The sequence below is a fragment of the Vigna angularis genome, chromosome 1 (genome assembly GCF_016808095.1).
Source record: "Vigna angularis cultivar LongXiaoDou No.4 chromosome 1, ASM1680809v1, whole genome shotgun sequence".
Lineage (NCBI taxonomy): Eukaryota > Viridiplantae > Streptophyta > Magnoliopsida > Fabales > Fabaceae > Vigna > Vigna angularis.
The window spans coordinates 9,141,545-9,156,807 of NC_068970.1; the positions used below are offsets into that span (position 1 = coordinate 9,141,545).

Consider the following 15,263-nt stretch of genomic DNA (forward strand, 5'->3'; position numbering starts at 1 on the left):
CTTTTATCGGGGCATCGTAATTACTATTCCATCCCTCCTTTCCAAACCCAAATTCTGCCCTACTATATGTAATTTACTCAATTTTTATGTAATCAATTTTTTTTTATCATGTGCCTTACCAAGTTTATTATATTATCTCTAATCACAGTTATTTAATATATACTAGTCGAAACATATGTCCATTTCTTTTTATTATAAAAAAAAATATTAAATTATAAAATAAAATTTATTAAAAATATTTATAAAAATAAATTATTTGTATTTTTTATCAAATATTTTGTTACTATAAATAAATATTTAAACTAAAAATATATATTAAAAGAATAAAATAATAAAATCATTATTTTAATTTAGGATAAAATAAAAATGTAATTATTTTAATTTAAAATAAGGGTTGCCTAAAGGTAAAATTAAAAAAAAGTACATTTTATATATAGATAAGTTATTGTTTTAATATGTTTCATAATACATAAATAGTTTTAAATTAAAAAAATATTTATAGTTGAAGAAATTATTTTAAATTATTAATTTTAAAATTAATTGTATTTTTTTCACTAAACGCGATTTTAGTTTCGTTTCTATAACCTTCCTCCTCAACAACATTAATCGTTGTTTGAGATACAAACTGATCATATTGACCTAAGACGTTGATAAAAGAATAATTTGTGAATTACATTCAACAATTTATCACGTTAACATTGTTATACAAAAAAAGAGAGTATATTTATATATTTATTAAGATTATTTATTAAGAGGATTATGATAAAGATAAAAATTAAAATAGGATAATAATTTAGCGACATAAAATTATAGATAATCCTTATTTTTAATTTTTTCAAATTTAAAAATTATGACGTCACGTTAAAATATATTTTTATTAATAGTAATTTTTATATGAAATTTCCATTGATTGGTTTAGGAAAAAATTTAAACTAACATTTTTCTATTGGTTTTACACTTAACGATAATTAAAAAATGAATTTATAGTTACGTAAAATTGATCCCACGTATATTATCAGCCTAGGATGCCTAACTATTTCGTTAACTTCTATGATTAATAATTAATTATCTTTTATTTGATAGAAGTATTATTGAAACCCTAAACTAAAATGAAATAAAATCAAATAAATATTTATTAGGTCAATTTATTATAAAACAACTTCTCAAAATAAAAATACATAAAAAGTTTAGAAAATAGTAAAGATTTAATTATTTAAAAAATGTGAAATTATAATTACATAAAAATAGTTAATACAATTTTTTTTTCTCAAATTAACCGACAACAGAACTGATTGTCTAATAGATCTAATATGTTCTCATTAATTATAGCCTGGCATAAATAAAAGCATAAAATAATGAAAAAGCCACTCAACTTTGTTATCATCTAAATTTCATGTCCTGACAATGTTACCCCATATGGCTAAATCAGAAAGAAACGTACCCTTTATATATATATTTCTAAAAGCACATTCATTATTGATTAAAATTTATTAAATTAAAAATGAAAAAATACTGTGTTTTTTTTTATGTTGAAGCATTTCAAAGAAGTGTTTTAATTTTGCTAAAATAAAAATATAAAAAATAGAGTGGAATGTGATTAACATAAAAGTGCATTATTAATTTGGAAGAGAGTGTTGAATGTGAGGAATGAAAGAGAAAGGAGAGTTGTGAATATAGACAAAGAAGCAACAGTTGGAGGTTCAGAAAACTAATGCATGCAATGGTGGGTATCTCTTTCATCCAATAATGGACTATTTATTTAAGGATTTATTTGTCTTTATTGATAAAGCCTAATATTATCTTCTTTTTCTATAAAACACCTCATCAACTCTATTCCACTAACTTACAAAACGCCCATGCTACCGTCGATTTAACCATTCCTAGCCTTAGAAAATTATTTGTAGTTAAGATACCTAAAGTGTAAAAACAAAAAATAAAAAAGTATTAAGCACGTGAAATTAGAATATTACAGTAATTTTAGCTCTTATTTAAAAATAATATATAAATATACTCTTGTGTAAGAATAACTTTTGAAATGATGTTTTATAGATAATAAATTTAATTAACGTTTTGATTTTCTTTTAAATGTAAATATCTTTTAATTGGATTTTTATTAAAAATTGTTGTTTTATGGAGTATTTGAAATATTTATTTATTTTTAGTTTAATTCCTGTTATTATTTGATTATACTGTGTCGTTTGATATAACATGACTGTTATTTTATATTGTCATTGTTTACGTATTTTTTGTTTTTAAATGAAAAACAAGAAAATAGTTTAATTAAGTTTTTAATTCTGCATGAATTTAAATATTAATTAATTAATTATTATAAAATATTTTATTAAATGTTTAAAAATTTTATATTTTTTAATTGAATCATTGTTGTCAATTAGAGTAGGTAAGTGTTTGATTTTATTTATAAAAAAGATTGAGAAACTTTCATTTTTTTTAATTGTCAAGTTAAAGGTATTTTACTTGAGATCGTAAAATCAAATAATCTAATTAACAGAAAAGATTCAATTAAAAAATATAATGATTTTAAAAATTGAATAAAAATTTAATTAAAAATAATCAAATTTATAAATAAGTGTAAACATAGTCACGTCACTCCAATTGACTGACAAAATTAACAATAGTAACTCAATAGAAAATATAAACATTTTATTTTCATTTAGAATATGATTGGACATCAATGCTTTTTAAGCTACTGCTTATTTTTAAATACCAATGTTAATATTTTCAATGGGTCCAACAAATCATTTTTAATGATAAATTATATTTATATCATATATAAGTTAAAACAAGCAAAAGAATTATGGAATGTATAAGAATAAAGTTTTATTTATGAGATTCAATTTGTAATATTTTAAAGTTATCATATTGAAGTGAAAACCGTTGCTTAACTTATAAGAAATAAGAATATAAGTACGTGTATAGTGATCAAAACCATTTAAGACGTGTTAAAAAGACAAAAGAGGTACTAGACCGAGATTAAGAGTTTATTTAAGTGCATTGATACTTTAAATTAATATCGTATCATAATCATTAGTGAAAAGGATACATCTAATAAAAATTTAATTTAGTTTAATTAAATATTATAATACTTCATTATATTTTAACTAATTTTCAATTTGTTGCCTATTATATAATAATCAGATTAATAATGTTAATCACAAATCAACTTGTTAGCAGATTAATTTGACCGAAAAAAAAGTAAAAATTCATAATAAAATTTATAAAAATCTAAGATATGATTTTCACATAACACAGAATTAAACATGCAACATATATATAATATTAATAATATACTAATCAATCACCTATTAATTTTAACATCAAATATCTTTTGTAAATATAATCTAACTAAACTAGAAAACTCGACCTCACACCACAAAACACGACATAGCACTCAAACAACACAAACAAACAATCCAGAAATCACATGTAGTCACATTAAAGACCAACCACAAACCCTACCCATACATCTCGAAGCAATATGTATTGTGTGAACCGATACCAAAATTTTAATTCTATTATAATTACTTTTTAAAACTTTCTAATCTTTTAGAAATATTTCTCCTTACATCTTTCCGTTAAACAATTATAACAATAATAATATTATTAATAGTAGCATTAAAAGTTATTCAAACTTAATTTATTGAAGTAATTAATGAGATAATGTTTTACCTAAAAATTGAACCACGTAGAGTCATCCTTATATGCGAGAGGTCATGAAAGGCGACAACACAAGAAAAGAAGACGACAAAGTTCAAAGTACTCCATGCATGCACAGTCAACATCTATGTTTGGAATGAGATATCTATAAAAGGATAAAGAAAAAAGATATCACACCTCATTCACATGTTGTTGATGTGGGTGTGGCTCACTTTGAAACTTTTTGTAGGGAGGGGTACCACTCCAAAAGCCATTTGTTGGGAGGTTAAACACACGCATAAAGGTCTCTTATCAATGGAGGTATATTATATGTGTATAAACTTATGTTGATCTCTTATTTTATTCGATATGAAACTTTGTTTGTATCCAATACTTTTAATTGAGATGTCGAAGAAAAAACGAAAGCCCTACTTTTCTGCACAATTTGCGATGAAGGAAGACATCCATGCATATGTAAAAACCATCTGCAAAAGTGCAAAGTTTCTTCTTCCTTTATCCCTTTTCCACGTTTGTTTTCCACTCATTTCAAGTTTCCACACCACGCTAAGAAACCTAAACATCTTTCTTATATTAGCAAACAAAAACCAAACCAACTACCCTTTATATATATATATTCTTACCTCTTAGCAGAGGTAGATTAAGATTACTTAAATCCTTCCACCTTAATTATATTAATGCTGATTAACCATGGCAACACCAGCACTGGCTTCAATGGTGCAGTCAGAGCAGCAACAAGGTGAGGGAGAAGCTGTTCCGAGCACTACTGGTTCTAGCGCATGGAAGTCTTCAGGATCTGTTGGTCCATTTTTTGCTGTGATGTCTGTGCTTGTAATTCTGGCTGTTCTTTCTTGCTATTTGGGTCGCAAGTGGAATCGAAGACCGAAAACACCATTGGAGAGTATCAGAGGGAGAGGGTTTTCTGGGTGGCTAAAGCGTGTGTGCAGGGAACGCATTGGCAATGATATCGAAGTTGGGGGTGTTGGGGCCAAGGTCATGGTTTGTGATGATGACCTTGAGGAAATTCATCATTGTACAAATGGTGAAGTTGATCACCAAAACACAACTTAAGTTTGATCCTAAACTGAAATTTGTTCGATTTCCACATTATTAATCACATGCCTGTCATACTATATTTATTTTAAATCAATCAACTATTTTTTTGAGGGTTTTGGTTTGGAAAAACTTGGTCTAAGGAGTATTTAGTTTGGGTGATAACCCATGCTATACTAAAATTAAAATATAGATGATAAAATTACATTAAAAAGAGAAAATAAAAAATTATTAAAAAAAAAAGTAGCATAGGAGTAGAAGAAGGTCTAATTCATTTACGTAAAAACAACAATTAGCAGCTATAAATGCTTCCAATAATTAGTCCAATTATATTGACTTTCTTTTTCTTTTTCTTGTAGTGTCTGAGAACAAGGCTTAACTAATCATCGCTTTCTAGCAATAAATGAAAAAAAAAGGAGATGAAATTAATAAAGGCCATTTGTTGAACCAATGGGCATGTTGGTGAATTGCAAAAGAACATTAATGCTAGCATGCATATGCATATGCTATAGGATATTAATTAATGCTAACATTAAGTGTGCAATTGTACATGGTGTACGTTACAACAATAATGAACACATGGGGACAAACCCAACTGTTTTCCTTTCTCTTTCAAAGAATCCAAAATGACCAGTTCCTAAAAATAGTGTGAAAATAAAGCCACCTCAACCTAGCTGGAAGAGAGGAAGCATCACATTCACATGGATGGTGGTTGAAGATGCTTACTAATGAACCCTGTCACTTTCATTCTATATGTACTGTACTATACTATTCATTAGTTTAGTCAAACCTTGAATTCGAGAAAAAAAACAACAACCTAAGTAACATTTTAACATAGCACACTTTGGAAATTTTCAAACACTCTAAGTCACCCTTTGCATATGGATCACATGACGGTGGAAATTTCCCATTTGTGTGTGTGCAGATTTCTACGTAATATAATCGTTTACTTTGACCAAATTACGACAATACAAAAACATCATCATGATTAAAGTAGTGGTACCGAGAATCAAACATAGTAGATAGGAAACTTCTCAGAGGAATAGTTTAATCTTATATAACCACCGACGCGGCTTGTGTTTGTACACTCTGACTGAGACATTCACGTCTCCTTTTCCTTTTTCCTCTATTTGTTGTTCCTTCTTCGCGTTGGAAACTATCTGCATTACCATGTCTAAGCTTGGAGTGCAGCAAGTGAAGCAACTGAGAGAGATATTCGGTCGATTTGACATGGACTCGGATGGGAGTTTAACGATGTTGGAGCTAGCAGCGCTTCTGAGGGCACTGGGGTTGAAGCCTTCGGGGGACCAAGTCCAAGCCCTGTTGGCGAACATGGATTCAAACGGCAATGGGAAAGTGGAGTTTGAGGAGTTGGTGAGGGCAATTTTGGATGACATAAACGAACAGGTTTTGGTGAACCAGGAAGAGCTCCTAGGGGTGTTCAAGTACTTCGACCGTGACGGCAATGGTTTCATTACGGCGGCGGAGTTGGCTGGGGCCATGGCCAAAATGGGGCAGCCACTCACTTACCGAGAACTCACAGAGATGATCAGAGAGGCTGACACCGATGGCGACGGCGTTATTAGCTTCCCTGAGTTTGCCTCCATCATGGCTCGCTCTGCTTCTGATTTTCTTGGCCTCTCCTTCCGCTGACTGAATATTCTTTTCATTCATTTTGTTGCTTCTTTTCAATGATTCAAACAAATAAGGGTTCTTGCTTCTGCTGCACTTATTGCTTCACCACTATACTACTCTTCATTTCTCTGTAAAAATAAGATTTTTGGAACTCCGAATTGAAGCAAAATATAGAATTTTAATTAACGTATATATTCTTATTATTATTAGAATAATTTTACTCTTACGTTACGAAATCCTCCAACATATTTAGGTAATCAGTAAATTTAAGACACTAATATGTTTATTTTTTATTCAATATTTTATGAAATATTAAAAAAAATTGCGGCACTATTTTCTGTTATATGAATTATGTTATGAAAAAAAATTACTTACTGATTTATAAACTACTAAAACTGAATATTAATACTTACCCATAGTTTCTCTGTCAATTTTGAGCATCATTTTTTTTTAAATTTTCAGTTAAGACAAGCAGTGACGAATGTTGGTTAGGAATGAGTAACATTGACTCCCAATTTTTTTTTTATATAAATTAATATAATTTAAAATATTTTATATATTTAATATCTAACAAGTTTTGATATTAATTAAAAGAGTTTGATATTTCAAAATATTTATCGAAGAAGATCTACCCTTAAAAAAAGCATACGAAGCGATAAGTATGTTATGGATTCATAATGTACGAAGAATCAATATTTTATTTATATTTTCTCGGTCATAACAAGTACCATCGTAGTTTTGTTTACCATTATTATAATCACTAGTATTCTTAGCTTTCTATAAAATATTAATTATTTTACTTTTAATGTCTTCAAATAAATCACATCAATGTAACATATCAAGAAAAATAAAAAGATATTTGACACTACTTTTATTTTTTTTTTACGCACATTTGAACTCATTTTAATAATAAAATACCATATTAACATAATAAAATTAAATATAAATAAAATAATAATACTTCAAAGTTTAAATTGCAGAGTGAAAGTACCACTGTCCGAAAGAAAATAACGTTATTTTACCAAAACCGTTTCAAATGACATGTTTTCTTTATTACTATTATTATTATTACTATTATTATTATTAATTTGTATGAGTGCGTTAATTTTGAGATCAAAATATAAAGTAGAAATAATTATTTCTCATTGCGTAGATCATGTAGTTATAAGTTCAAGTCTTAAACATGTAATAGGATCAATCATGCATTTAATAATTTTACTCGACCAAAATTGTTAACTGGGAGATGTATATATATATATGTGATTTGTGGAAAAAAAATATTCTTAGTATTTGTATTTCAAGATGATTATAGTTTAAGACTTCCTTATTGAGATGTCACTTATTGAAATAACTTTACGTTCTCAAGAAAGTTTAAATTAAAAAGTTAAAGAAATATTTCATGAAAAACCAAAAACATTAATTAATATATTCTATAGAAATAAAAAAAAAAAACTGAACTGTGGTCATCTTAGTACATGGTTAGTTTTGAATACAAAACTTTTTGACATATATGATATGAACTCTAAGATAGTCCATCTATGCTACTGTTATTAGATCTGAATCAGGGTTTGTCCTCCAGGCTAAAGCAAGAACTGATTCTGCGTGATTTGTTTAGGTACGTATTTTTCACTTCGAACATTGTTATTGTTATCGTTGCATTCTCGTTAAAGAAATTGCTATACGTTTGACACTCAGGAACTATGAAGAGGTTTATGTAAGCATGAAATTATGTTGTTTGTGTTATAAAGCCAAAAGATTTCTGAAATTCGATTCAGACAAAGATACAGAATGTTGGGAAGAATGTGTACCATGAAAGAATGAATCAATATATTCTTCTATACTAGGATAAATCATACATTATTGTTGACCACAGCGCTCTTTCTAATCTCGAAGCACTCAGATTTTATATCATAATCTTCTCAACACAAAAAATACCAACCAACAGACTGCTTTATTGTGCTTCGTTCAAGGATTCATGTCATGCAGCATAAGGAAAACGCTCCTTTACCTTAAATATGTACAAGGTTTGTAACCTATGGAAAAATTTACATCCTTGTCTCTTTTTGTTTTCCTCTTACGGATGAATCCAGCTGAGGCAAAAACACAACAACAGCAACAAAATTATGATTATCGGTCCTCAGACTGCCCTTCAGAACGTTTGGATGATTCAAATATTATGGATGTTGTTTCAGGTTTTGTGCTTGATTCAACTCTTCTGGATGCATTAAAACGTTTGGATGCTTCCAAACGAGCTGTGAATCCAACTGTGGTGTTTCTTATCGATCGCTGCCTTACCACATTGCAGTATTCTGGATCACTTGTTTGGCCGTCCTTCCTTATCCACTGAATCATTTGATGGTACATGGGGAAGAAACGCATTTGGATGGAAGCATAGACGAAATATGGAAGAAGGGAAGCAATGAGAATGAGCAAAGTGATGATCCAGAAATATGGTGCTGGTGCAAGAGCTTCAACGAAGACCTTATAGGCAGTGGTGGAGAAGGAAGGGTCTATGGCTCCATATGCCATGAGGAATATATACCAGAATATAATGCTTCCCCAGATGAATATATGCTGTACATAAGTGAAGTAACTGATAGATAATGCCATTTGGCAATTCACCACCCACACAACGCAGGTGTACATGGTGGCACCAAGAACTTGCAGCTCCACCACTTCACCCCCTTTGCGGAATGCCTGATGTTCCATGGTACGGATGCAGAAGAAGAATATGATGGCAGAAGTCACAACTCCATTAACTATCCAACCGATGATCCGTTTCCAGCTGAATAGAATGTTTTGGATGCCTTCTTGGTATAATAATGGAAACTGTAAAATGACAGCAGAAGACAGGTTTCGTGAGAAGACAACAATCATGTAGTTTTTAACTATATCACTGAGGAAACTGAGTTTTCACTAGTTGACATCGTGAAGCTACTGAGTTCGGAGGCCTACCTTGAGACATAGTTTGGAAGAGACATCCTGATCAAACACTCCCAATGCAATTACAGGAAGTGAAGTAAAGAAGACATTATATAGTGACATGAACCAATCATTGTATGCAGCCTGGCCAGAGAATGAGGCATATATCTCAAAGAAGAACAGAGTGAAGCCGAAGGCAATATTCTTGTAAAAGAAGTAGCAGATCTGCCAAACAAAAGGTAAAGTATGTCACAGACCAAAATAATTATAGTAACCTTAGTTGAACAAAGACTTTGCAATAGGGTGGCATCAGTGCAGATACATGCCAAATTTAGGAGTCTCATAGTATTATGTGACATATGTGAAGACAAGACAAGATTGTTACCATTGATGATATCCTTCTGTAACACCAATGTCCGTGCACAAGAAGCAACCGCTCAAGAAACCGAAATTGGGCTATTGCAATGTCACTTGACATAACTGCCTGGAAGTTTTAATGAAAGAGAGGAATGAAAACATTAGAGACACAAAAGTAAAAACAATACAAATTCAGGGTCAGGGTTAAAGAAAGTATGTTAAAAAAATAAAGGAAAAAAATATGCAAGATGTTAGAGATTTACCTGCATGCCTTCCACACCACTAATACCAATTCCAATGTCTGCTTCTTGGAGCATTCCAACATCATTTGCCCCATCTCCAATAGCTAGTGTTGTACTACCAGTTCTCATCTTCACCAGTCTTGTAACCTGCATTATTATGTAGAAGATGAATAAGAGACTGTGCATGGAAAACCACCAAAGGAAGAGACCATGATTTGCTCTTAAATATATTGCTTTTAGGTAAAAATCTCTTTGCCTTGTTGATCATTAAAAACTTCCAAGGCTAACTATAACACAATAAGTAGAAGACATACATAGCTGGTGCTTTTTTCAAAAAAGAACTTACAAGTGCTTTCTGCTTGGGAGAGGAACGACAGCAGATAACAGATGCGCAGCCAATGGCAAGTCCAAGAAACAAATCATTTACATCATCTTCCAGTGCATATGTAAGAGACTTCCCATCAATGATCAGGGCTAAGGCCTCATAGCTTTCATCTGGTGAAGAAAGTAATGCACTTGCTTCCCTTAGTTGACGAATAATACTTGACTTAATTGCCTGAAAAATCAATAAGATTCCATGAGCCCATCAATACATATTGTACATTAGTTATAATATTCAGTTTTGCAAGTCCCTTTCTAACACATTCTAATCAATGCATGTAATACATAGGATCTCATTGTCGTACTTGAGTGAAATAACAACCTAAAGAGCATGCAATCATCTCATGACATGCTAAATGGAAACCAGTATCTGTCGAAGGAACTTAGGATCAGAGTTGTTTACCGCATCAGCAGCAGCCTTGTCCTCCATTTTCTCTAATGATTTGATTTCAGGAGTATCTGAGCTAATTATAATTTGTTTCATTCCTTGTCTGAGTAAGCTACAAGCAAATCTGCAACCACACCAAAATTTTCAAATCAGTGACATCATATTGCTTGCGCACATAACTCCAAGATTTATTGATTATTTTTTAACTTACCCTATATTAATTGCTGTCTCCATTTTATCACCAGTTAAAACCCATAGCTTAATCCCAGCCTGTGCTAGCTTGTCAATGCATTCAGGAACCTGCGCAACATGAACTGATTCATAAGAAGACAATATATAGAACTATTATAATGAAGTTATTAGACAAGGAAATTTTCAAAACATGATGAGCTGAAAATGTGAAAAGGTACTAGCTCTGCCGATTATTTAAGTTCAAATATATGTGAACACATTATTTAGAGCATACCCCATCTTGTAGTTTGTCTTCAACTGCAGTAGCACCAAGAAGAATTAAATCCTTCTCAATATTTTGTATTATCCTCTCAACAAGCTGCTCCTGGTCTGCACTCACTAAGTTCTTGGCCTCTGTAAACTCTTTATTAAATTGATAGTACTCTTCCTCATTAAGTTCACGATATGCAAGTATCAAGGTCCTCAAACCAGAATCAGCATATTCACTGATGTGCTGCTTTGTGTTCTCTTCAAATTGCCTTCCATTATTTGCAATTCGTTCAAACATTACACTGATTGTGAAAACCAGAAAAGTAAAGCAATTCAATATATGAACTTTGAAAACAAATTGAATGATGCTTACATAGTGTATTAGGGATAGCCAAGTATGAGATTACAAACCTGTCAGCGCCTTTGCTGAGAAGCAACAGTTTCCCCTCCTCATCTCTTACAATTACAGACATCCGCTTTCTTGCACTACTAAACTCTAATACGTTCAGAAGTTTGTAGGACCTGGAAAAGTGAAATTATATGCCATTTTTAATACACAATTAAAGATTCAATTGCATATGTATAAGTATAACAAGATATTAGATAATTAAATCTTCACATTTAAGCACAGTAACCTCACCTTTCAACTTTCAGGCCTGTTATGGGGTCTAATTCACGCAGTGAAATAGCTGCATGTGTCCTTTCATAAAATTCAAATCCAAGTTCCCTGGCCGCAATCACAAAAGCTGCCTCATCTGGTGATTCAGCTTCATATGAAACCTTCCCAGTTCCTTCATCAACTTCTGGTATTGCAGTGTGGCATACAGCGAGAAGCCTTAGGAAATTCTGGATTACATTGGCATTGGGTTCTTTGATCCAATTTCCATTCATGATCCTTTCATCCATAAAGTTAAACCCTTTAATGGATGACTTTGATTCACGAACCATTGCACTGCTGTTGTTTTCTTTCAACTCTTTACCTGAATCTGATTCATGTCTCATAGATAGAGCTCTCTCAACTTCTGTAACTCCTCGGCCATAAGCAACCCCAGCAATAGAACACTTGATAAATTCCATAGAATTACAAGTCAAAGTTCCTGTCTTATCTGAAAGTATGGTATCTACTTGGCCAAGTTCTTCATTCAAATTTGATGTACGAGCATGTGCTGGCTTGTCAGTTTCCGCATAATACATATTCTCATCCTGGTTGATGAAAATGCTTTGAAGAACCTTCACAATTTCAATGGATACATACAAGGAAATCGGAATCAAGTAACTGTACAACATAAGTGCTGTCAAGAAATGCAGAATTGCAGCAGCTACAGGTTCATTAGGGTCATAGAAAATTTCGGTATCATCTGGTCTAAGGTACCATCTCTTCATTTTTCCATTTTCAATGTCATCATTTGTTGTAATCCCAAAGAATATGGACCCAATGAAAGAAATCAAAATAAGTAGAAAGAAGAGGCAGTAGATAATCTTATCCATCCTTTTCTCGATTTTGCTTCTCTTGGATGGCGGGTCTGTTGCATTCTGCATAACCTTTGTGTCATGTCCAGTAAAGATTACCACACCATAAACAAAATCTGTGTTCCTCAGCTTAGAGTCCCTGAGAAGTAGCTGTTGAGGTGCAAGAGGATACTGTTGATCCCCAAACTCCATGCTTCCAACAAATGTGTACAAATTTGCATTTGGATCTTCACATGTGATGACAGCCCTGAAATTTTGAAAGCTCGAATCTTCTTGCAACTTTGAAGTTTGTTCCAATGCTTGTTTCAGTTTCAGATTTGTCTCTCCATCAAGATTCATAGTCTCAACATAGCAAATTGCATCATCATAATTTGACCCAAGTAAGATAAGATCAGCAGGGAAAAATTCATCTTTTTCCACCCTCACTATATCTCCAACTTTCAAATCCCTCCATTTAGAATAGGAAAAATCACCACCTCCACCATGCACTTTAACTTTTCTGTTATTCATCTCTATATCCTGAGGAAATTACAAAACAATATCATCGGCCTGGGATTAATCAAGAGTAGCAGAAAACGTAATCATTTTTCTTTTTGTGAAAGAAAAAAAGTTCACTAACATTAATGCAACCCTTATTACCTATTAGTCAAAAAAGCTCTGCGTATGCCAAGAAGAAAATAGCTATCTGACCTATATGTGAGCATGAATTTAGCACACAAACCCCTAAGCCTCTCACAATTTCACTTACCGGTTCAAATCAACTCTCATCATAAATTTCCCAACCAATTAATATTGTACTCAATACATCTGCAATCAATAGCCACATGTTCTAGTCTAGGAATAATGGATTGAACAGTCCAAATTTTAGCCACAAAGCCTATCATCCATAACTACCCATCACAGACATGCAGTTACCTAACAACACAAGAGAGCAAACATCCTCTGAACCAAGATGATATCAAAATTACAGAACATTACCTGTTGTTTTCTCCTAAAATCTTCAACGAACTCTTTGACCATTGTGGCAGCTACCACAACCAGTAGAGGGACAACATTACTGACTCCAGAGTAAGGAGACACCGGAAAGAAAGACAAAACTGCACAAACGAGGAAGTAGAAATTTGCAACCCTCCTGAACTGCTCAAACAAGGACTTGGGCAGGAACGTGGCCAATGTATACTTAGTTGTTCTGACATAATTGTCTCCATAATTGAGAAGACTCGCGGTTGCACGTTCAGGGTCATTGCAATAGACTTTCCTTGAGAACCCAGGGCCTCCAATCAGTGAATGTTCTTCCTTCATGGAAGCTTTCCCACACGTGAATGCATGGATTCTGCCGAAGTGGTGCCTCCTCCTTCTACCCCCAGCCATGGCTCAAACTCCACCAAAAGCTCTCAAACTTATCAGATTTACCTTTCAAAGTTTCAAACCCAGCTCCAACAACTCAATGACCCTCAAAAGCAGTTGTGAAAATCAAGAAAGATATGTGGCGTTGAAGCAATGAAATGAAAGCAACAAAAGAATCAAACAACTGAAAGGAAGTGATTTGCAGAGGGTGAGAAAGAAGTCTTAAGCACAGAGAAAGACAAAAAAGCTGTTCTTTATATGTATCTGTACAAATATGATAAACCCAGAAAAGAAAAAAACAGAGGTTCCTTTGTTAGAGCTGAAAGGTATAACTTTGGAATGAAAGTGATGAGAAACAAGGCAACCTATTATGTGTTCGATTGGGTTGGAAGCTGAATTGTGACTGCCATCCCAGTTTGACTCGCCGTGGCTAACAAGAATAGACTTTTCAACGTGCACATGGGAATGGATCTTTCTCTTAACCCCTCTCCATACTCGCTTTTAAGACCATAAACAAATACAATTACACATAAAAAAACCACCTAATAATTATCTAATTTTGTTTTTTTTCTCTCTGGGACCAGGGTCATTCATGGAGAAATAATTGGTGAAGGATTTCTAACAAATAACAGATACTGTTCATATGAGAATGCCAATTCATTACTTTGGATTAACTACGTTGGATTTCATAAATTAGCATGTAAATGTATTTTTGGAAAAAGAAAAAGAAAAAAAGCAAAGAGTGATTTTTTTCTTTTACAAGAATAGTGAATAGCGGAATCTCGAAAGTCATGAAAGTCAAGGTAGATGGGTAGATGCCAATGGTGAAATATAATACGTGTGGCCATTGCTGCACACCGCTTCTAGAAACTCCTTTTAATTTAGTAAACAAAACAATACATTGTTCGAGGATGTCGAATGAAATTTTTTCGAGAAATCATTAATGAACCAAAACAAAAATTAATTAAGACAACTCGGATTTATTTCGTGTAAAAAGATGTTTTACTTAATTAAGCCTCTGTCATTGATGGTGAAATAAAAGAGGAAAGAAAGAATCACTTTGCTTCTTACATTAATGCGTAAAATAATGAAATCTTTTTTCCATTTATTTAATTTTGGTCAAATAATTTTCTTCATTTTTCTTTTTGCACCAAATGGGGCATTGAGAAAATTTTGAAGGAGTATTTTGGAAGATAACAAAAGTCTAAGATGTGACGCAGGAGAAAAAAAACAATGTAAGTTTAAGAATGCGTGGGAAAAGGTCAAAGAAGCCCTTCACATGCTCTTGATGCTATTCTAATGAATCGAGTACGTTTCTTTATTTATTTTATACATTTCATGATGCAAAAATATTA

At 32.2% G+C, this 15,263-nt stretch overlaps 3 protein-coding genes across 3 annotated transcripts; 2 read left to right on the forward strand and 1 right to left on the reverse strand.

Annotated features, from left to right (window-relative positions):
• Positions 1–4,362: 4,362 nt before the first annotated feature.
• On the forward strand, positions 4,363–4,743 carry LOC108329710 (uncharacterized). Its single transcript, XM_017564058.1, has one exon. It carries the CDS (start codon positions 4,363–4,365, stop codon positions 4,741–4,743), a length of 381 nt encoding a protein of 126 aa, XP_017419547.1.
• Positions 4,744–5,797: 1,054 nt separating this feature from the next.
• Positions 5,798–6,453, forward strand: LOC108347414 (probable calcium-binding protein CML15). Its single transcript, XM_017586638.2, has one exon. The coding sequence runs from the start codon at positions 5,896–5,898 to the stop codon at positions 6,376–6,378; it is 483 nt and encodes a 160-aa protein (XP_017442127.1). The 5' UTR covers positions 5,798–5,895; the 3' UTR covers positions 6,379–6,453.
• Positions 6,454–8,163: 1,710 nt separating this feature from the next.
• On the reverse strand, positions 8,164–14,385 carry LOC108347407 (phospholipid-transporting ATPase 10). Its single transcript, XM_017586626.2, has 11 exons — positions 13,540–14,385; positions 11,732–13,080; positions 11,503–11,613; positions 11,117–11,393; positions 10,862–10,950; positions 10,666–10,774; positions 10,228–10,437; positions 9,903–10,028; positions 9,668–9,766; positions 9,316–9,507; positions 8,164–9,189 (listed from the first exon to the last, which is right to left on the reverse strand). The coding sequence occupies exons 1-11, from the start codon at positions 13,930–13,932 to the stop codon at positions 8,488–8,490; spliced, it is 3,657 nt and encodes a 1,218-aa protein (XP_017442115.1). The 5' UTR covers positions 13,933–14,385; the 3' UTR covers positions 8,164–8,487.
• Positions 14,386–15,263: the final 878 nt, after the last annotated feature.

Coding starts and splice junctions, on each gene's coding strand:
- LOC108329710 (XM_017564058.1), top strand. CDS start 4,363: ATGGCAACACCAGCACTGGCTTCAATGGTGCAGTCAGAGCAGCAACAA.
- LOC108347414 (XM_017586638.2), top strand. CDS start 5,896: ATGTCTAAGCTTGGAGTGCAGCAAGTGAAGCAACTGAGAGAGATATTC.
- LOC108347407 (XM_017586626.2), bottom strand. CDS start 13,932: ATGGCTGGGGGTAGAAGGAGGAGGCACCACTTCGGCAGAATCCATGCA. Junction 11,614..11,731: donor ACAGGCCTGAAAGTTGAAAG/GTGAGGTTACTG, acceptor TCACTTTTCCAG/GTCCTACAAACTTCTGAACG. Junction 11,394..11,502: donor CTCAGCAAAGGCGCTGACAG/GTTTGTAATCTC, acceptor TTTCACAATCAG/TGTAATGTTTGAACGAATTG.